Genomic DNA, 21,953 nt, shown 5'->3' with positions numbered 1-21,953 from the left:
GAGAGAGTGGCAGTGCCCTGAGAGGCCCTGGCTGTGCCCGGGAAGTCTGGCTGTGCCCAGAGATAGTGGCAGTGCCCTGAGAACCCCTGGCTGTGTCCAGGAAGTCTGGCTGTGCCCAGAGAGAGTGGCAGTGCCCTGAGAGCCCTGGCTGTGTCCAGGAAGTCTGGCTATGCCCAGAGAGAGTGGCAGTGCCCTGAGAGGCCCTGGCTGAGTCCGGGAAGTCTGGCTGTGTCCAGAGAGAGTGGCAGTGCCCTGAGAGGCCCTGGCTGAGTCCGGGAAGTCTGGCTGTGTCCAGAGAGAGTGGCAGTGCCCTGAGAGGCCCTGGCTGTGTCCAGGAAGTCTGGCTGTGTCCAGAGAGAGTGGCAGTGCCCTAAGAAGCCCTGGCTGAGTCCAGGGAGACAGATGGTACCCTAAGAAACCCAGGAAGTCTGGCTGTGCCCAGAAGTATTGGTGGTACCCTGAGAAACCCTGGCTGTGCTCAGAGAGCCTGGCTGTGTCCAGGATATTGCATTCACCTCCAGGCTCCTCGCACAGGGACCCTCGCCGAAGACACTTGCCACGTAGATTGTGAGGCGAGACCCTGTAGGGGTGGAGTGTGGGGACAAAGCCCCAAAAAACAGTTTCCAGGCTCTCGGCCTCACATAGAAAGGTGCTGGCTTGGGTAGTAAATGGCCATCAACTGTGATCAGATGGTCAGCAGCTGTGGCTAGTTGGCCGTCAGCTGTAACCCGTAAGCCATTGGTCACTAATATAACGGCTGTGGCTACGCTAGCAGAAGGAATGCGGGCTAGCAAGAAGATGGTGGCTGAGCTAGCAAGAGCGGATTGCAGCTAGCATGGCGGAGTGCGGGTCACAGATTGCAGAGAAGTGGACAGCAGGTTGCAGATAGTGTGGCTCCTGCTTCCTGTTCCTCCAGCCCAGCTGCCAGCAAGAATATATTGGTTTGACTCCCCTACTTATGGCTCCGTGGGTGTTCCTTTTTGGCCTCACCATGTCCTGCGTTCTTATGAGGGGAGCGGGAGCAGAGACCCCGCCGGATGCCCTGCACAACAAATGGCGCAGTGAGCAGGGTCCTCCGCATGACAAATGGTCACGTGTGGTACTGCAGGGTCCTCGGACTACTGCTTATGGAAGGTGAATGGTTTATGTGTCAAACACTTAATGTAGCACTCTCTGTGTGCAGGCTCTGTTCTAACTAAGCAATCTGAACAACCTTATAAGAAACCAAGGCACAGATGGGGTTAAGTAGCTTGTCCAAGGTCAAACAGCTTATAAACAAGCCAAGATTTAAACTCAGGCCATCTGGCTCCCGAGCAAGTTCATACTCATTGCCTTTCATCTTCAGTGTCCATCATAGAACCAAATGACAAATCAATGACATTCCCAAGTCCCTCCTCCTTGATGGTCTTTCTTATGGTGTTTATTCAGCTCATACTTAAGCAAGGCAGCTGATAAATGCCTCTAAAGACATCATGAATGAAAAGAAATAAATGGGACTAAGTATTTTCAGTACCCAGACAGCTGAAATGATAAACACCTGAGCATTATAGCCCTAATTTACTTTTTTTTCTTTTTGGCAAATTCTCTCCCATTCAACTCCTTGTCTTATGGGTTCTGGCACCAAGCCCAGCCTGCCTGAGCTCTCTGGAGGACAGCATAATCTAATAGCCGGTATAAATAAACTCTCATCAGATGATTCAGGGAGAGCTCAAAGGCCACCTCAGATTAGCTCAGGCTCAGGAGGGGGACAAGAACAAATTGTATAACTATATGGACACTTATCCCAGCAATAGATCTCTCCATTTCAGCTCCCCTATAATCATGAGACAAGCACCTGTCAATTATTTTAGTAGGATTCATTTCCTGATTTCTGACTTATACAGCAAAAGCTAGCAACACAGGAAAAGAAAAAAAAAAAGGTGGAGGCCATGCTCTCTTTACAATCCATAGTCTCCCAAATCAGAGTTGATTTCCTATGGTAGTTGTCTGCCCAGCTGTCCTGTCCTTTATAGCTTCACATCTCCCTGCCCAAAGTCTTTTAATAATAGGTGCTCAATAGCCAGTAGGTGAAGGAACAAAGCTTAGGGCACATAAGATTCTTTCAGTTAGACAAATCCTATTCATTCGTCTTTAGTTCAATCTGGCTTCTGAAATGTGTTACCTTATCTTATAAGACCCAGTCTAATATGATATATTATAACATTATAATATAATATAATAATATAATATATACCAGGTCTTATGTTAATTTTTGCTCCAAAAGACGCATGAGAACTGATAGTCCAGCCAGGTCTTATTTTCGGGGAAACACAGTACTTAATGTATCTACAGAGCTTTGTGAATAGTCATCTTTCTACCCAGCAACTGCATGTTGATTCATTCATTAATTTAATCCACACTTACCGAATGTTTAGCTAGATACTTCATATTTATTATTTCATTTAGTTCTCAAAAGGAAACACAATTATCCAAATTTCACAGCTAGAAAAACTGAGACTCAGAGGTTTTATACAGCATAACAAAGTAACAAGCAGAGCCAGTGTGAACACAGGTCAGTTTCGACAAAAGATAGTCTTCACTCCTGTTCCATAGTTTCTAACAGAGCAGCTCGTTCAGAGACCACAGGTATAGACAGTACTTGGGGATTTCATCATTTGCCAGAAGAAATTCAATGGAGAGGGCTTTGTTCATTTTTTTAAGATCCTCCCAATATGTCACTGGAGAGAGGGAATTGAGGAATTTATTGCTGTCATTCCTCATGTATTCCTGGCCCTATGTTCCAACCTGCCCTCACGTAGTGATACTTGCTGCTGGCGTCCAGTAAATTCAGTCCAATAATTTGCATCTACCATGTGCAAAGCCCTGTGCTAGGTGCTGTGAGAGCTAAAAAGATGTGTAAATAGGACCCAGAACTCACAGAACCACACACTCTTGAATTAATCAAGAAAGTAATTCACATGGGGAGACAAAAGGGCAGTATTAAGATGGTATCAGCCAAGCTCAAGGGTCCCAAACAGGACATTTGGGAAGATCTTTCTCAAACCCTATCTGGGGGCCCAGAAGAATAGGGGTACCCTCTTCCTCTGTTCCTTATTCTCTCATGAGTCAACTCTAACCAGCCTTTCATGCCCACTACTCCAAGGCAAACACTCAACAATGTCACTGATGACCTCCTGTCACGCAGGGGACCCTGCTCGCTGCGCCATTTGTCGTGCAGGGTCTCAGCTCCCACTCCCCGCCCAAGAACGCAGGACACGGTAAGGCCAAAAAGGAACACCCACGGAGCCATAGATAGGGGAGTCAAACCAATATATTCTCGCTGGCGGCTGGGCTGGAGACACAGGAAGCAGGATCTGCATAATCTGCCTAACAGCAGTCCGCGTTTGCCAGCCACCATCTCCTTGCTAGCCCCCATTCTTTTTTTCTGCTAGCGTAGCCACAGCCGTTATATTAGTGGCCAATGGCTTACGGGTTACAGCTGACGGCCAACTAGCCACAGCTGCTGGCCATCTGATCACAGTTGATGGCCATTTACTACCCGAGCCAGCACCTTTCTATGTGAGGCCGAGAGCCTGGAAACTGTTTTTTGGGGTTTTGTCCCCACACTCCACCCCTACAGGGTCTCGCCTCACAATCTACGCGACAAGCGTCTTCTGCGAGGGGCCCTGTGCAAGGAGCCTGGAGGTGAATACACTATCCTGAGCACAGCCAGGGTTTCTCAGGGCACCACCCCAGTACTTCTGGGCACAGCCAGACATCCTGGGCTTCTTAAGGTACCACCAGTCTCCCCGGGCACAGCCAGGGTTTCTCAGGGCACCACCCCAGTACTTCTGGGCACAGCCAGACTTCCTGGGCTTCTTAGGGTACCACCTGTTTCCCTGGGCACAGCCAGGTTTTCTCAGGGCACCACCACAGTACTTCTGGGCACAGCCAGACTTCCTGGGCTTCTTAGGGTACCACCTGTCTCCCCGGGCACAGCCAGAGTTTCTCAGGGCACTGCCACTCTCTCTGGACACAGCCAGACTTCCTGGACTCAGCCAGGGCCTCTCAGGGCACTGCCACTCTCTCTGGACACAGCCAGACTTCCTGGACACAGCCAGGGCTCACAGGGCACTGCCACTCTCTGGACACAGCCAGACTTCCTGGACACAGCCAGGGCCTCAGGGCACTGCCACTCTCTCTCTGGGCCTCTCGGGGTACTGTGCTGGACCAACAGCGGCTCACATCAAGGTGCTTACATATTATCAATGGCGGCCAGTCAAGACACAAAAGCAAACATCAAACCAGTCCCACTACATGGTGGTATGTTCCCAAACAGTCAAGCGTCCATTAAATCAGGGATAGAAGGCAATTCCCCATAGTCCATAGTCATTCGCCAGGGCTGTCCTGGGGGTGAGGGATGACCTTGACCTCACCCTCATCTCCCACGGAGGACTCAGCAAGCGTTTCCTCCTGGGACTAAAAGTCCTGCATCCGGGCTGCCTCAGCAAGCAGTTCCCAGCCCACAGGGCGGCAACAACCTTCGCTTTCTCCGCTTTCTCCGGCCTCTGCTGGTTGGGGAACCATCCACATCTTTCCACCCCTCCACGGGAATCGAGCTCTCCGGCAGCTGCTCCTCCTGGTCTTCCTCAGACTGAGCTTTCATACGCACAAACTGCTCCACTGCCCTTCGGAAAGCTTTGGCCAGCACCGTATCCTGCCGACTACGCCATGTGTCACGCAGGGGACCCTGCTCGCTGCGCCATTTGTCGTGCAGGGTCTCAGCTCCCACTCCCCGCCCAAGAACGCAGGACACGGTAAGGCCAAAAAGGAACACCCACGGAGCCATAGATAGGGGAGTCAAACCAATATATTCTCGCTGGCGGCTGGGCTGGAGACACAGGAAGCAGGATCTGCATAATCTGCCTAACAGCAGTCCGCGTTTGCCAGCCACCATCTCCTTGCTAGCCCCCATTCTTTTTTTCTGCTAGCGTAGCCACAGCCGTTATATTAGTGGCCAATGGCTTACGGGTTACAGCTGACGGCCAACTAGCCACAGCTGCTGGCCATCTGATCACAGTTGATGGCCATTTACTACCCGAGCCAGCACCTTTCTATGTGAGGCCGAGAGCCTGGAAACTGTTTTTTGGGGTTTTGTCCCCACACCTCCACAACCAACAGTCATTGTCAGGTGCCATTTTGTTTGAGGTATCATTTAATGTCAACTATAACTGAAAACAAATAATTTTAAAAAATGCTTTCAGGGAAACATATGATAGAATGTTTAATAATTAGGCTACATGTGATATCTGCAACATCTGGTGTAACCTCCACCTAAAATAAGTGAAAAACATTGGTCCTTGCATGGGTATAAATGTTTTTCACCTCTTTCACCTGCCCCACCCCCCCGGGCCAGCCCTATTTATTGACAGCAGCTGCGAGGAGCATTGTGTTGTGAAGGATCCTGCAGTGGAAAAGGATGGTGTTCAGTCTGGTTCTGGGTCCCATGAGAAAGAGTGCCATGTTTTTACCTATGGCTCGTGGGCTCAGACAGGGAGAGTGGCAGCATGGGTGCCACATATGTCACCCCTTAGTGATACTAGGGAGTTAAAATCAAAAGATCTCTGCTACAGTCTTTATATTCTGCTATTGGATGAACTTCAGGCAAATAAAGTTTGCCTCAGTTCATCCATAAAATGGAGACAAAAGTCACTTCTTCTGTCCTTTGCAGGCACTTGGTGAGAGTAAATTGTTTTCACTGGCTGGAAGATATTGACCCTCCTTGAATGAAGGTCCTCTGTAAATTTCAGAAACAGTTACAATTACGGAAGAGCTCCTTTTACTCTGGCCAGTTCCGGAGCCGGAGTTAAGATGGCCTTGTTTGATGATCTCTTTGCTGCAGTCCATCCTTCAGATCTAGCCCCTTTACCAGAGAGGAATCTCCTCTCCTTGCAGGAAATCCCCAAGTAGCGGAAGCCAGCTGACACAAAGAATGGGTTGTTGGTCCCTTCTGACTGTCTTACTCACACCCTATTATTTGTAGTGTTCTAGGTTAATCTTTGCTTCATTGTTCTTCCCCACCCCAGGCTTTAGTTCAGCTCTCCCTTTAGCTAGATTGATCCATTCGAAACTGCCCTGACCTCTTGAATTTTGTGATTTTCCTGAAAAGAATCTTCGTTTATTGCTTTAACATTTTAAAAATGATTTTTTTTATAAAAGTCATATATACTCATTATAGGTCATTTCCAAGGTACATGCAATCTGTGTGAATTGCAATACCTTAATTAATTTACTTTTAAATGACTGCAGAATATAAAGCAGAATATATAGCAGAATATAAAGACTGTAGCAGAGATCTCTTGATTTTAACTCCCTAGTATCACTAAGGGGTGACACATGTGGCACCCATGCTGCCACTCACCCTGTCTGAGCCCACGAGCCACAGGTAAAAACATGGCACTCTTTCTCATGGGACCCAGAACCAGACTGAACATCATCCTTTTCCACTGCAGGATCCTTCACAACACAATGCTCCTCGCAGCTGCTGTCAATAAATAGGGTGGCCTGGGGGGTGGGGCAGGTGAAAGAGGTGAAAAACATTTATACCCATGCAAGGACCAATGTTTTTCACTTATTTTAGGTGGAGGTTACACCAGATGTTGAAGATATCACATGTAGCCTAATTATTAAACATTCTATCATATGTTTCCCTGAAAGCATTTTTTAAATTATTTGTTTTCAGTTATAGTTGACATTCAGTATTACTTTATATTAGTTTCAGGAGTACAGCGCAGTGGTTGGACGTTTATATGATTTATGCAGTGATCCCCCTGACTAGTGTAGTCCCCACCTGGCACGATACATAGTTGTTGCAGCATTATTGACTATATAACCCATGCTGTACTTTACATCCCATGACTATTTTGTAACTACCAATGTGTATTTCTTGATGCCCTCACCTTTTTCACCCAGCTCCTCAACCCCCTCCCATATGGCAACCGTCAGTTGGTTGCCTGTATCTATGAGTCTGTTTCGGTTTTGTTTGTTCACTTTTGTTATTCTTTAGATTCCACATATAGGTGAGATTGTATGGTGTTTGTCTTTCTCCCTCTGAATTACTTCACCTGCCATAGTACCCTCTAGGTTCATCTATGTGGTCGCAAGTGGTAAGATTTCATTCTTTTTTATGGCCAAGTAATATTTCATAGTATATGTGTATCACATCTTCTTTTTCTAATAATCTATTAACAGACACTTGGGATGTAAAAGAATTCTGTTAATGTATGTAAAGTAAGGCACTTTTTATTTTAAAATTACATATTCATCTATGCATTGTATGCTTTTGAACAGCACTAAACAGGTATGGGTAGGTACATGTATGATGCCTGCAAACGTTTCTGAAGGCAAAAAATAGAACTATTCACCATGAGCATTTAGGTTTCCAACAAATAAGAATGAAGTTCAAATTAATGCTAACTATAATAATGAAAGTGAATGTTAATATTAACCCAGCACCTACATATTAGGAGTCCAACCCTGGATTTCAATGCTTGAATTTTTAATCCTCACAATAATACTCTGAGAAAAGAACTATTATTATTCCTTTTTTATTAATGATCAGACTGAGGCTTAGCGAGTTTAAGGCCACAGAACTGATGAATGGGTGGAACCAAGGTTAGACAGTTTAAGTTCGAATCATTATGCAAACCTTCCTCTCCAAACTATCTCGATAAGACTATGTGTACGGGTTATTTCCATACTGACAAAATGAGGTATACAATATTTTAAAATTTCAAAAGCCCCAGTATTTAAATTAAAAGATGATAGAACCCTCCTCCTTGCATTTTCATGGCCCTAAGTTATAAAGTTTGCCTTAAATGTCAAAGTAAAAACACAGATCACAATTAATATCCAGGTCTCAATCATTTTCTCCTCCAAGGAAGCAAGCTTTTAATATAAATAAAAAGGTAAGGGAATATCTATACATAAATGCAGAGCTCCTTGAAATTTAATGTATAACTAGGCCATGGGATAAGAAGGACAAGTTCAGGTTCACTTCAAGAAACAAGGACAAGGGCAAATTCAGGGCAAGGAATTCAATGAAGGCCAGGATGGCTGGAGTACAGAGACTCTCAAGGTCATCTGGCAATGTTGGATGAGAATGTAAGTGAAAATGACTTAAGAAGACCAAGTCTTCTGCTGTGAGCAGCCGACCAACGACCAGCAACCGACTGCCTGGGGGCCGGGGGGAGGAGGAGGGCTGGAACTCAAGGCTCATAACACCAGCATGGGCCAGGGAGCATGTCCTACACAACTAGACTGAGAAACAACAGCTTAAACCAGAGTGGGGCGGGCGGGGGGAGGCGGAAAAAGAGGAAAAAAGAAAACAAAAAGACCAAGTCTTTCAGCCAAGATGGTATTATAAGTTCATGCACTTGATGTCTTTTCCCGATCGCCGCCCCAGCTCCCAACAGCAAAAATATACAAAGTCATAAACAGGGTTTTTTATGTGTCTGTCTGATAAAAAACAAAATTAAATATCTCCATGGATCAAACACAAAATAGAAAGGCAAAGGATACTGTAGCCAGAGGTATCCAAGAGTCCTACTTCTGTGGGCTCGTGAGGCTGAAAAATGTCCCCAGGAAGAGACTGGGACCTGAGCCAGGCTCACTGCTGGAAATCAAAGAATGTGCCGAGGGAAGCCCCATACCATAAGGAAGGGAGGCTTTCAAAAGGAGGAGGAGGCAGGAGGCAGACACAGCCTCACAACTGGTACCTGGGCCATGCTGTGAGCTGACCTGGTGGTGAAGCTTGGATATTCTACCATCAACATAGAACAGAAGCTCCTACTGCAAATACAAGACTTGTCTCTGGACTGGAGTCCTCTCAGGTAGTAAGTAGGTAGTAGCAAACCCCTACATAGGGCAGGGTGAGTGCAGAGAAAGAACATGGGGAAAGCAAACCCAAGATGACGCTCTAAACCACAATTGCAAAGCACATGAGAAAATCCAGCACCAAGAAAGATGGCCAATAAAATTAACATCAGACTTATCCCCTCCAGGTGAAATGAATAGAGCAACCTGAAAATGACTTTCAGTGGGACTTTTAAAAACAAGTAGGTTGTTGCACAGATTATTTTCAGTTCTATTTTAACATTCCTCAAATGAAATTTCTGATTATATAAACCTGGAAGTTTGAAATGTTGAACTCGCACTTCCCATGGAAGCGACTGGAAACACAGTGTCATCACCGTATTTAGTGTCGGAGAGACCACTGGATATGGCTATGCTTTCTTAGCACCATGAAGTAAGAACTCCCCAGGTTCCGGCTCCTCTGTGGCACCTTTAGAGACTGAAAGACACTCCTGGGACAGTTTGTGATGGCAGGATGACATGGATTGCCAAAGTGGACAACAGAGATGGAAAAGGTAGCCAACCCAGCGACAGAATACCTTTCTTTGACAGAAGGGTGGGAAAGCAGACAGGGTAAGAAAATGGTCCCCGAAAATTAAACATGGGCTTTATAGGTTCAGGCTACAGTTGGAATAAATTTATCAAATTCTCCATCTTCTCTGCCACAGAGGAAAAAATAAGTGTTTATGTTTATAAAGCAACATTACATGCACATGAAAATAGGAGGTCTGAAATATAAAAGATGACCATTTGATGAATGAAGAGCTGAATGACCAACCATTCTCAGTCAGAAAAAAGTTGAGGCATCAAGCGCATTTCTCTTCCTCTTTATGAGGTAACCTCAAAAAAGGCTCTGTGAAAACCAAATCAATCAACTACAAACTACACACCAAAAAAATAGTTTCTGTAGTATTCAATTCTATCATTTCTCCAATTCCTATGGTATGATCAGCAGTGGCTGCTGAAATGAATCAATTCTCTCCCTTCCTCCAAGAAGAACACAGCAATAGACCCTCCCAGGTGCAAAGTGTGGAGGAGAAATCGTACATTCGGCTCTAACTCCAACCAGAATTTTGACTTAGAGAGAGAAATACCCCTCCCCCACCCCCAGAAAGCTGACAAACAGGATGAGCAGAACTACCCTCATGAAACTGGGATTCCCAGGGAGCCATGATGCATCAGCCAAGGACAAATTTTAGTCATATTTTTATACCAGAAGGAAGTGGCAACAGTGCTGAAAAACATTCTTCTTCCTAACCCCTCAGGGGAGACTTTGGATGACTCCCCAAATGTCAGGCCTGTGGCAAAATCTAATTTGTCTAGAATCATAGATTCTAATGACATGAAGCAGGACTGTGAGTGGCAAGCTCCCTGTCCCAAGCGACCTTTGAATGGAGGAAGCCATGATGTGTTATAAATGGTGCATGTGCCTGAGGTAGGAGACAGCTTGACTGTTATTTCCGAATCTGGAATCAATGATTCCGGGCCAATTCTTAGGCCAGTGCTTCCCATGGGGTAAGGCAACGCCAACACACGCAGCAGATACCTAAAAGACTCAGCGACCACTTTGGTTGCAAACCCAGGGCTTCTGGACAGCCCACTCTCTCTACTTAACTGAAGGTGGAAGAATTATAATGATTAATGTGCATTTACTGCCATTGATCTAAAACCAGCAAATTCTGCCAACAGGGATTTCTTAGAAAGGAAATAAACAAACAACAACAACAACAAACAACAACATATAATTAGCTGACGGTTATTTAGGAGTTCATTATTCAGTCCTTTGTTTCACTTCTTCCTTCTTCCTACTTAATTCCTTTTGACCACTTCTCTGTAGATTTGCTTCCCTCATCCCTTAGGGAAATAATGCAGGTAGGACTCAAAGTTACTGACAGGGCAGCCTGTGGTTGGAAGCTGTCATAAAAGGTTTAGTAAAAGGAAGAAAGAGGAGGGTAGGAGGATGTTCTAATTACTGGAAAGGTGATTGTTTTGGTTTTGGTTTTCGTTAGTAGGGTATAAAGGAAAGTGTAGGCTCTGGCGTCAAACAGACTGAGCTTTGGTTTCTTATTCTGCTACTTACTAGCTGTGTGTCTGTCCTTGGGAGAATTACCCAATTGATCTGACTCAGCTTCCTCATGCCGAAAATCGGGATATTAATATCTGTGTTGGGGGACAGTTGCAAGGATTAAGGAAAATAATGCAAAGCAATAAATACAGTTCTTTCCATCTGGCAGGCACTCAAGCTGTGTTATAAAAATTATCTACAATTTACTCTTCTCGTGTCATTAAGGTATGACTGAAAGTAAATGCTCTTACACTGAGAAACAGGAGTTCTCCAGTAATGTACACATTTTAATTGGCAAACTTCCTAATTTAAATTTGCATCTTAAAAGTTGCATGAGTTAAAACTTTACCTGTCGACTTCCCTGCTTGGAGGAGCAGCTACTGATGCTTCTTGCAGGGGAGACCAATTTTTGGGACACACCAAGGTTCTTCTCATCACTCATCATGAGCAGTGTGTCACGTGGCCTCGGTGCAGTCAAAATGCCATCAGAAGTCAGTGCAGCAGAGAGTATGGAACCTCGCAGGCAGGTGGTTCAGCTGTTATCCAATATGTTTTCAAAGCATTTTACATGACCCAGAGGAAATCCCTAAAACCAGAAGAAAAAAAAAAATTAGAGAGTAGGTCAGAGACATCACACATCATCCATAATTAGTCACGGGTTGTCTGTAAGTGGTTTATCTACAGGACAGATTCCAGAGCCACAAGGCTTAGCTACATCAGGGCTATGAAGGAAAAGATGCTTTACACCCACCATCCTTTGACTGGAAATTCTGTGTAGGTGGTTTTTCATATAGCTTTGCAAATGACTTAAGAATACTGCATGGTAAGACAATTTGAGTTCAGACACATACAAAATCGGTACTATAAAAACCACCCCAAACTACAAAGAGATACCACTTCATACCCACTATGATAGCTATGATCAGACAAACAAACCAACAAAAATGTAGAGTAATTGGAAGTAAATTGAAAGAAACTGAAACCTCAGGCATTGCTACTGGGTATGTGAAATGGGCAGCCATAGTGGACAACAGTTTGGCTGTATTTTGAAAAGTTAAAGAATTATCATATGATCCAGCAATTTCACTTCTAGATATACACCCAAAAGAATTGAAAGCATTTAAACAAAAACTTGTACAAGAACATTCATAGCAATGCTACCGTGTTTCCCTGAAAATAAGACTGTGGTCTTATATTAATTTTTGCTCCAAAAGATGCGGTAGGGCTTATATTCAGGGGATGTCATCCTGAAAAATCATGCTAGGGCTTATTTTCCAGTTAGGTCTTATTTTGGGGGAAACAAGGTTATACACAACAGTCAAAGATAAAAGCAACCCAATGTACATCAACCGATGAATGCGTAAACTACATATGGTATATGCTATGGTCTAGACCAGGGGTGTCCAAACTTTTTTCAACGTGTTTCACCAAGGGCCATATGCAGTCAAATACACAAACAGCCAGGCCATTCACTCGAGGTGAAGCACGTATTGCCTCACCTGGTTTATTTAAGTAAACTAAATATGTTTTTGGAATTTGCTGCGGGCCAATAAAAAATGGATCGTGGGCCCAGTTGGCCCGCGGACCGCAGTTTGGACACCCTGGTCTATATGTTTGTGTTCTCCCCACCAAAAAAATTCATGTGTTGAAATTCTAACACCCAATATGATGATCCTAGGAGATGTGGGGGTTGGGTCCTGAGGGCAGAGCCCTCATGAGTGGAACTAATGCCCTAATACTTGTAAAACAAACCACATAGAGCTCCCCAGCTCTTTCCATCATGTGATGATACAAAGTCTGCAACCCGAAGAAGGCCCTCCAACTAGCCTGGAATCTTCACCTTGAACTTCCAGCCTCCAGAACTTTGAGAAATAAATTTCTGTTGCTCATAAGCCACCCAGACGGTGGTATTTTGTTACAGTGGCCCAAAGAGGTTAAAACAGTATATTCACACAATCAAATATTATTCAAGACTGAAAAGGAATGAAGTACTGACACATGCTATAACATGGATGAACCTTGAAAATGTTATACTAAGTAAAATAAGCCAGACACAAAAGAACACATACTGTATGTTTCTATTTATATAAACTATACAGAGTGGGCAAATCCATAGAAACGGAAGGTCAATTAGTGGTTACTAGTGGCTGGAGGGATTGGCGAATGGGATATAACTAGATAATGGCTATGAGGTTTCCTTTTAGGGTGATTAGGATGTCCTGGAATTAGATAATGGTGATAGTTGCACATTGTGAATGTACTAAATGTCACTGAATGATATACCTGAAAATGATTTAAAGGTGAATTTTATGTTATCTGTGTTTTTCCACTTTTTTTTTTTTTTTTTTTTTGCCAGGGGGAGGGATAGGGATAGAGGTTTATCCTACCAAAGGTTTTTGGAGACATCTTCAAAACCTATTACATGGTGTGACAAAAACTAGGGAGGAAGACAGAATGTTCTATATCATCTATTAGCAGAAGAGTAATGAAAACAATGATCATTTGTTGAGTCCATACTACTTACTGCCAAGCACTGCAGTAAGGGTTTCCCACGCACATTGTCTCATTGAATCAACATTCTGATAGGAGAGCATTATCTCTATCTTACAGAGGGAAAACACTGAGTCTGAAAAGTTAGGTAACTTGGCTAATCCCGCAGCTGGTGAGAGACTGAATCCAGGTGAGATGCCAGGCCTTTAACCTTGGTGCTAGAAATTAGCATGCCAGGTAGGTGACAGCAGCTACTGCCCCATCTCTGGGACTTAAGAGAACCGAGGAGCTAGATGAAAAATTTGGGAGGGAGACCGTCATAAGCCAGCTCTAAAGAGGTAACATCTCATTGATTTCTCCAGCAGAGTACTAACCTCCAAGAGGGCCAATTGTCAGCGTGGAAAAGGGGCCTGACCAGGGCAGAGACAGGGACACCCTTTACAGTAGTTAGAGGGGCTGCCAACCTCCACCTGCCACCCCTGCAGCTTTATAGGGATGAGCCACGGCCTTCAGCCCCAGCCCTGAGTTAAGGGTGACTAACGTGTTTGGTTTTCAGAAGGCCAGACGTGTATTTGACACACCAGATTCAAATAATTTCTATAACTTTCCCAAGCATGTAAACAATAAAAAAGAATTATATCTAATCCATTTGGTTCTTAGCGTGCATATAGCGTATTTTCAAAGAGGGGTATTACATAATTGTCCAGGAACTAGCTAGTTCGATATTATATCAAAGTTTTGGTTAATTATTACGTACTCAAATCTCCCCTGCCTTCCACCAACACTTAGTCCTTTAAAAAGTAAGAATGCTAAAGCCATAAACTAAAATCAAGACAATGAAGAGAAACAAAATCGCAGAAAATAAAATAAAGGTACCTGAAGTCAAAGAACGCAATCCCCATGTTGCTTTCATAGAAACCCTCCAAATCTCTGTATTCATTATGTATTGGATCCAACAATAAATAAGACTAAAAGCAAACCAACACCAGCTTCTTCATAAAATTAGCTTTATTTGTGGGGCATGACTAATTGTACCTGAAGGTAGCAGCAAACGCAATCTAGTTAAAAACTGCCAAGAGAAATATATTAATAGTTTGCTTAATAACAGTGTTGGCTGTTGCTGTTTGACAAAAGATAAGAAAAACAAACAAACCTGGTGGGAACCCCAAATGATGAAATGTGTGTGGGGGCAGCCATCGCTATGACAACTGATTCCACAGTGCACCAAGAATTTCAACAAAGGGTTTCTGTGTGTGCGAGTATTTTTCTTTTAAGGCAGAGATTCTGACAGTAAGTAGTGGATGGGGTGGTGTGTGCCATGGGAAGAAGGCGGAGGAAAGCGCCCTTGGTTAATAAAGAGTCCCTGGCATTCTGAAACTGAAAAGTTAGAAATACCAACCCGCTGAGGGAGAGACAACTGGTAAAAAGCCTCCTCTTTATCTTTTAACTCCGCCAAATTTCACTTCACAGGCCATAGCTACTAAGGCCAGACCTGGGAGTAGGCCAAATCCTGTACTCCTTTAAATTGGTACTTAGAGGTAAGGCCTCTTCATGTACCCCTGGTTACGGCCCTGCCCCTGCCGCTTCTTCTCTTTCATGAAAAGAAAGGGTGGGAATTCACAGGCCCTTCCCCACACCCGTCCCCAGGTGAGTCAGGAATCATTGCCCAGGGAAAGAGATCTGTTTCATCCGCCAGAACCTCCTTGCCTGGCCTCATGGAAAATTCTGTAAAAGTTACCAACGAGGCTTAAAGGGAAAAAGAAGTCAAATTCTGGGGAAAGAATATGCTTCAAACCGGGCAGAATAAAGACTGAAGGAGGCAGTGGCCCCAGAGGTGAGGTGATCAAAGGAATAAGGCAGCCACTGCTTCTAATCTGGAGAAGAGGGCTGGCCTGGGGGTGACCAGAGGGAAGACCTTGATGAAAGTCCCCAAACAGAAGGCTTTGACAAGCAGAGTCACACACGAGCCTGGTGTCTTCTTCTCCATCTAGCTGACTTCACGGTGCTAACCTCCTTCAAATGGTGAAGAAAAAGCCCTTAAGGGAGACAGATATTGGCCAGGGACCAGGCCGCCAATTCAGGCATGTCTGAGATGCTGAGTTGGGGGTACCAATGAAGACTCTTGTGTGATCTCACCTCTCCCCATGGCTCTTCCATGGAAAACCTCTAACTCAAGGGGTTTATTGCTTTGAAAATATAATAGTTTCCCCACTCATTGATTGTGAACAACTTAAGGACCATATTTTATTCCTCCTTTTTTTTTTTTTTTTTTTTTTTTTTTTACTGAGGCATAACTTACACATAATAAAGCAAAGAAATCTTAAGGACACAGACAGAAATTTCACATTTGCAAATACTGACATCACCACCACCTAAATCAAAAAATGCAGCATTTGCGGCCTCCCCAGAAGGTTCTCCATCCCCTGGACATTGATCTGATTGGTAGGGGAACCAATCCTCCTTCTAAATGCTGTGGTACCTGTCTGGAGTAAGCCTCTCCTGCAAGTACTTGTCCACATGCCCCAGGACAGAGCTGGGACGTCCCTGAGCTGACAGGAACAGGTTGTATGATTGCTCTTGTGCCTTCTGTCTCAAGAGCACACGTGTCTGATATGTGACAGAATTCAGTCTGGGACCTGCTTTCATTTCAACAAACCACCTGGTAGCCAAATCCAACAGATGGGTAAAGCCCGATGCATTTAGTTCAAATAAAAAATGGCCCCGCTGAAACGAGCTAGGTCCTCTCTCACCATTGCCACCCACCTTGGGAAGCTGATGGGTCAGGCCCAGGTGAAAATGATGTTCCAGCTAAAAGTCCAATGGGGATAAGGTATGCAAACATATGCCATGCTGGGGCTTCGATGAAGGAGAAGAGAACTCTGATTTCTACCAAGAATGGGGAAGAATAAATGACCAAGCCACTGCCAAGCATTTTGGCAACAAAGGCAGATTTTAAAACTTATTTTAGAAATTTTCACTTAGAAAAGAATACACAGTTTGGGAAATGATGTAAAGACGACATACATGGTGCATATATGCCTCAGAAGGAGTCAGACCTAAATTTGAATGGATGCTCCTTCATTATAAACTCTGTGCATCTTGACAAATGTATTAACCTCTCTGAGCTTGTTTTTTCATATAGGAAATGGGGAATTGTGATGATGAAATGGGAAAATGAGGATAAAGCACCTGGCCTGAATAGATTAGACACTCAACAGACGTTAGTTTCATTTATTTCTCTGCTGGCTTCCTGAAAGGGGCATGTGCAGCAAAGATCCCATACTCCTCTTGGCAACCAAAACTATATGAGGACTTTATAGAATTTTAAAACAGCTTTGTCTTTCAACATATTAACATTTCCCACGATCCGTAACACAAGCGTGAACAGATTTTTAAGTGATCCAAATAGCGCGTGCTTACTTTGGAACAAGACACAAAGGGAGAAAGATAAAAGCTACATTACTCATGACCATTGGATGTCCAAAAAAAACCCACAATATTAACTAATAGATTTGAAACAGTGGCCTATAACACAGCTATTTATTAATCTATCAGGCGTGGGAGTCCGCAATCACACACTTGGTCAGGGTTTGTTTGAGAAAGAGGTTTTACTTCCGTCCTTGGAAACAACTCACAGGAAGACCAGATGGCATATAGATCCAGATAATTTACAATTTCCCAGGAAAATGTATAGATAAATTATGTTCTGAATTAACACCAAGAAAACATGTATAATGGAATATCCATTTGTGGTCTCTGGTCTTCTTTGGTAGAAGAAAAGTATTCACATCCTAGATATGAACCTTTTTAGAAATGATGCTCTCTGAAATACCTTCATTTCCAAAATGTTACATGATCACAAGTAAGTCTTTGGTTATTTCGTTGTATGCTCCATAGAAGACCAGAGGTTTCAGGAAGTGGGTTCTAATCACAATGCCCTCAGAAAGCTGATCCTGGACCTCTGTGTGAAATGCGACAGATCTGTGTTCTATCTGGACCACTGGCCTGATGCAGGGAAGTTATCTGACTGTTCCTGGGGGATAAGAACTGAGGCTCAGAGTCAAAGACTCTCCACCCTCACTCCTCTATGGGCAAACAACACCTCCAAAAACCATTTTTGTCTTCTGGGAAGAAGACAGGGTCAAGAGACCTAAAGACTCAAATGCTTATTCTCTCGCACTGAAACAGAATATCCATTCCTACACCCTCACCACCCAAACAGAAGGGTTTTATGCCCTTCTCAATCCACGTCTTCAGAGAAGACTCAGTTACTGCTCAGAGCCCAATCTTGCAATAGAAATGCATGTGGGCACAGATTTAAAGTGCGGCCGCTTCCATAAGACAAAAAGCTTGACAGTGGTACCAGGCTGTAAGTTTGTGCTCAAACCATTTATTTGTCACCACTGAATAAACAGAACAAAAAGCACAAAAATACTAGTCAGTCATTGTCCAGAATCATGGCACCTACGAGTGAATTCTAGCCACGCTTCTTACCCAAAGCAAGAAGTCTTTCTGGAACATTGCCAGACCATCACTGCTTGACCACTTCCTATGACAGAGATTTCATTTTTCGTTTAAAAAAAAAAAAAAAAGAATCTATTCTAGATGGTTTTTCATTTAGAACTGAAATTTGTCTCACTTTAATTTCCACACACTGGTCCTAGATTTGCCCTCTGTCACTACAGAGAACAAGATTAACCATTTTTTTTCACCATAACCTGCATTGGAACTGCCACCACGCCCCTCTTCCACTAGCAAATCTTTTCTTCTCCAGAACAGTCACATTTTTATCACCCATGTCTTATGTGACATGATCCAGATCCCTTATGATCACAGATGTCTAACTCTGATTACACTTCAATGTGTCCGTGCTTTCCTGAAAATGATGCCCAGATCTAAAGACAAGTGTGGTCTAGCCAGAGCAGGAGAGAAGGGAGCAATCACCTTCCTTGCCTTATACACACTGTGGGTGTATAAGTTTATCTTGGCTTTGGGGACACCCACACCTCTCTCTAGTGCTCACTGTCCTTACAGTTCTCTAGGACTCTGATGTGGCAGGAATCATGGAGAAGCTAGGCTTCCTTCTTTCTGAACAGGACTCCTTTATTTCCTTTACCAAAATTCAGGACGTGACTGTTCTTTATTAGTCAAGTATTATTATTAAATTACCTCCTATTAATTTTGACCCATTATTCCAGTCTGCCAGGATATTTCTGGGGACTGACTATTATTCGATGTATTTGGCCTACTTTTCCTTTGTCACAGCATCCACAGGTTGCATAAGCATGTGAATTCCGTCCTCACCCAAGGAAATCCGATTGGGAGATTAACAGGATAAGAACGTCAAGGGCACTGAGGTCATCTCTATAGCTTGATGTTAATTTTGTTCATTAGTTAACATTTCTGGGTCTAGATTAGCCAACCCACTGTAAATCCCCATAACTGTACAGTCATGTCCAATTTCTCAGTGTCCAGGTCCACCTTCTTCAAAATCTACTGGATCCTCGTTTAAAATGTAGACTTTGAAAGCTCCACGTTAGATGGATTGAATCAGATTGAATCCCATCTAGGGATGGACGTGATAATCTGCACATTCAACACATTCCCCAGATGATTTTTGGGCACGTTGAAGTTTGAGAACCCCTGATATAACCAGTAGTTTTCAACCCTTCTTATCTTACCCTGAACTAATACTTCCATGTGTGTATTTGTGACATAGCAGAGAGGGTAGGAAGCCAAAACCCCATTTTATTATTGTAGGCCTGTGGTTTTAAAACAGTGGTCTTCAGACCAGCAGCATCAGCACCCCCCAGGAGCTTGTTAGAAATGCAAATTATCAGACCCACCTACAAACCTACAGAGTCAGGAACGGAGGGTAGGGCCCAGCAACCTGCTTTTAACAAGTTCTCTGGGTGACTTGGATGCCCAAGTTCAAGAACCACTGCAAGGTTAATATTTTACCCAGGGCGGAGAATCCTGAAGCATCTCGTATACTTTTGACAGCGGATTGGAGTCCCTGAGCTCTTTTTCAAGGACTGTTCTGTCCTACCACTTAGCTGCTCCTTCGAGCCAGGGATGGCAAATACTACTAGATACTTGTGCTTCCAGTCCCCACTCCCATGCTAATCATCAGGGCAAATTTTCTCAAACTGCTCTCTCGATCAGTAAGACATACGTAGTTGGCCAGACAGATCCTATTCTGCTAAGGTCTGCATGGTCATGGTAGGGTGAGCAAAAAGGTCCCTGCACTCCCTCCTCCTGATGTGGGACCCTTGTCTTCATCAAGACATCAACTGCAGTGTGGTCGTAAGAGTCAACATACATGGCTCTGTACTTGATCTCCAACACAAAATATCCACCCTCCAGGCTTTTGCCAAACAGTATAACTTTGAAAGTTACACTCTCCAGACTTTACAGAGCAGTGGATCTCAACTCTTTCTGCACATTAGAATCATGTGGGGAACTTTAAAAACTGCTCATGACCAGACCCTAACCCAGATCTATTACATTGGAATCTGTGATGGGGCCAGGCGGGGAACCAGGGTTAGGAGCCACCGAAATCATCTAAAGATAAGGTAATGAGTGCACCTAGCTCAAGTCAGATTGTCACATGGAGATGCTGGTGGAACTGTACTGTTCTCATTGCTGAAGAACTGTCTTTTCCTCCACTGTGCCCTGGAATTATGCCCTTGATATACAATGAAGGAGATTACATATATAAAAGTAAATAACCAACTAACCAACCAGCACACTCTACGATACTGGGAAATTTTGTAATGTAATAATTAAGATTACAAGCTCCAGATTCAAACTGGGTTCAATGCCAGTCTTACTAAGTGGCATCAGGCAAGTTTTTAGCCTCTCTAATACTTAGGTGTTCATTTGACAAATGAAAATAATTAAAGGATCTCCCCAAAGGGGTTACTGAGGTGATGAGATGAGCTAATCACATAAAAGATAACAGGGCAGTCATCTCTCCATGAGTTAACAAGTGTAGGATGTAATGTCACTGTCATGCTTTCACAGTGGCTGCTTTTCTCTTTAATCAGAAAAAGTCAAAGGATATATGTAAATACCCATATTCTTATCACCCCAAATTAATAGGTCTCTATCGATATTTATACAGATATCTCTATCCACCATTTTTCTGGCTTCGTAAATAATTTTGCATAATAAGCAGTATCATTACATACATTTCTTATTGCAGCTGCCTTGTTTTCACTCAACATTATTGCCCACAGAAACACACACACTCTGTTTCATTCCTACAACACAGTTCCATGATACGACTATGCCGTGTTTAACTTACTCTTCCTTTAACTTACAATCTTCCTTTAAATTGTATCCAAGTCTTTACTGTTAAAAACGGAGCTACAGGATTAGCTCCTTGTGAGACTGTGGTATATTTTCTAAAATAAGTAGAACTGCTAAATCTTAAGGAAAAACTAGTTTTAGTTTTACTAGATATTCCAAATTGCCCCCCAAAATGGCCTACCAATTTAAGCAAGACAAAGGTTTCTTTAAAGGACCTTGATGAGAAAATGTATAAGTGTCAGTAATAGAGTGCCACTCCTAAATGACTGACTTGTTTTTGTCTTTTAGACATGGAGAATTTACTTCTGCAAACACATGCCTCTTTGTTTGGGATTCTAGGGTGGATGGTTGGCTGCTGGGAACCTTTAGTGGACAAGATGTCTTTGTGTTTGGCTTACCTTTGTCACTGTGCTGCGATTCTCAACTACCCACTATCCACTAGTATAGTGTATTATTAGAAACCACCTCGAATACTTTGTGAAATAAGACAATGTTTAAATAAATTATCATGTTTTTTAGCTGGAAAGACATCATTCAAGCTTTTGCTGGGCTCTTGGCTTGATGTTCTGATAGTGGGTAGTTTTCTATTCAGCTTCCTACTCTAGGATGTCTTGCGTTTTACCTTCTTGGGTGAGCTCTAGCTTCAGCCTGACACTTCCAATTGTTTCAGACATCCTTGGAACAAGGAAGAGGGAGGGAGGGACAGACACACAAATAATAACCCCTAGATCACAGAATCAGAAAGTAGCCTATCAAAGGTACCTGCTAGTGAAGAAAGGAAAAGAAAGATTGGGAAAGATCCAAGTGGCCAAGGTTGTTTACTATTAGGTTGGTACAAAAGTAATTGTGGTTTAAAAAGTTAAAAACAATTGCAAATACCGCAATTACTTTTGCACCAACCTAATATGAACCTTTCAGAAGTTTACAGATGAACAATTCAAAGCTGGTAGGATTCCTAGGAGAGAACACTTGCAGATCGACATGGAGAAGAAGGTAAAGGTAATTTCTAAGTGATTATTATGAAAACTCCGTGCACACACCTAGACTATCCTATCCTTCATTAGAAGAAGAGCTACTGACTGAGATCTTAATTTCCCACCTGGTTGACAAGGAAGTCACAAGATAGGTACCTAACAAATACTTCACTCTTAGAAGGCTGACATCCTCCCTAAACAATGGGAAAGGAGCTTCC

At 43.4% G+C, this 21,953-nt stretch overlaps 1 protein-coding gene across 6 annotated transcripts in view; it reads right to left on the bottom strand.

Moving 5' to 3' along the window:
* OSBPL3 (oxysterol binding protein like 3) overlaps window positions 1–21,953 on the bottom strand; it is a 166,961-nt gene that overhangs the window by 71,047 nt on the left and 73,961 nt on the right. For all 6 annotated transcript variants that reach the window (XR_013995393.1, XM_081080276.1, XM_081080271.1 and 3 more), the window contains one exon: window positions 11,307–11,543. Coding sequence is in view for 5 of the 6 variants with exons in the window: in XM_081080276.1 (XP_080936402.1) it covers window positions 11,307–11,402 (96 nt within the window). In the remaining variant the exon portion in view is untranslated. The remainder of the gene's footprint in view (window positions 1–11,306; window positions 11,544–21,953) is intronic.

Source organism: Rhinolophus hipposideros (genome assembly GCF_964194185.1).
Source record: "Rhinolophus hipposideros genome assembly, chromosome: 18".
NCBI lineage: Eukaryota > Metazoa > Chordata > Mammalia > Chiroptera > Rhinolophidae > Rhinolophus > Rhinolophus hipposideros.
The sequence above is the reverse complement of the archived record's forward strand: the minus strand, read 5'-3'. Positions and strand labels throughout refer to the sequence as shown.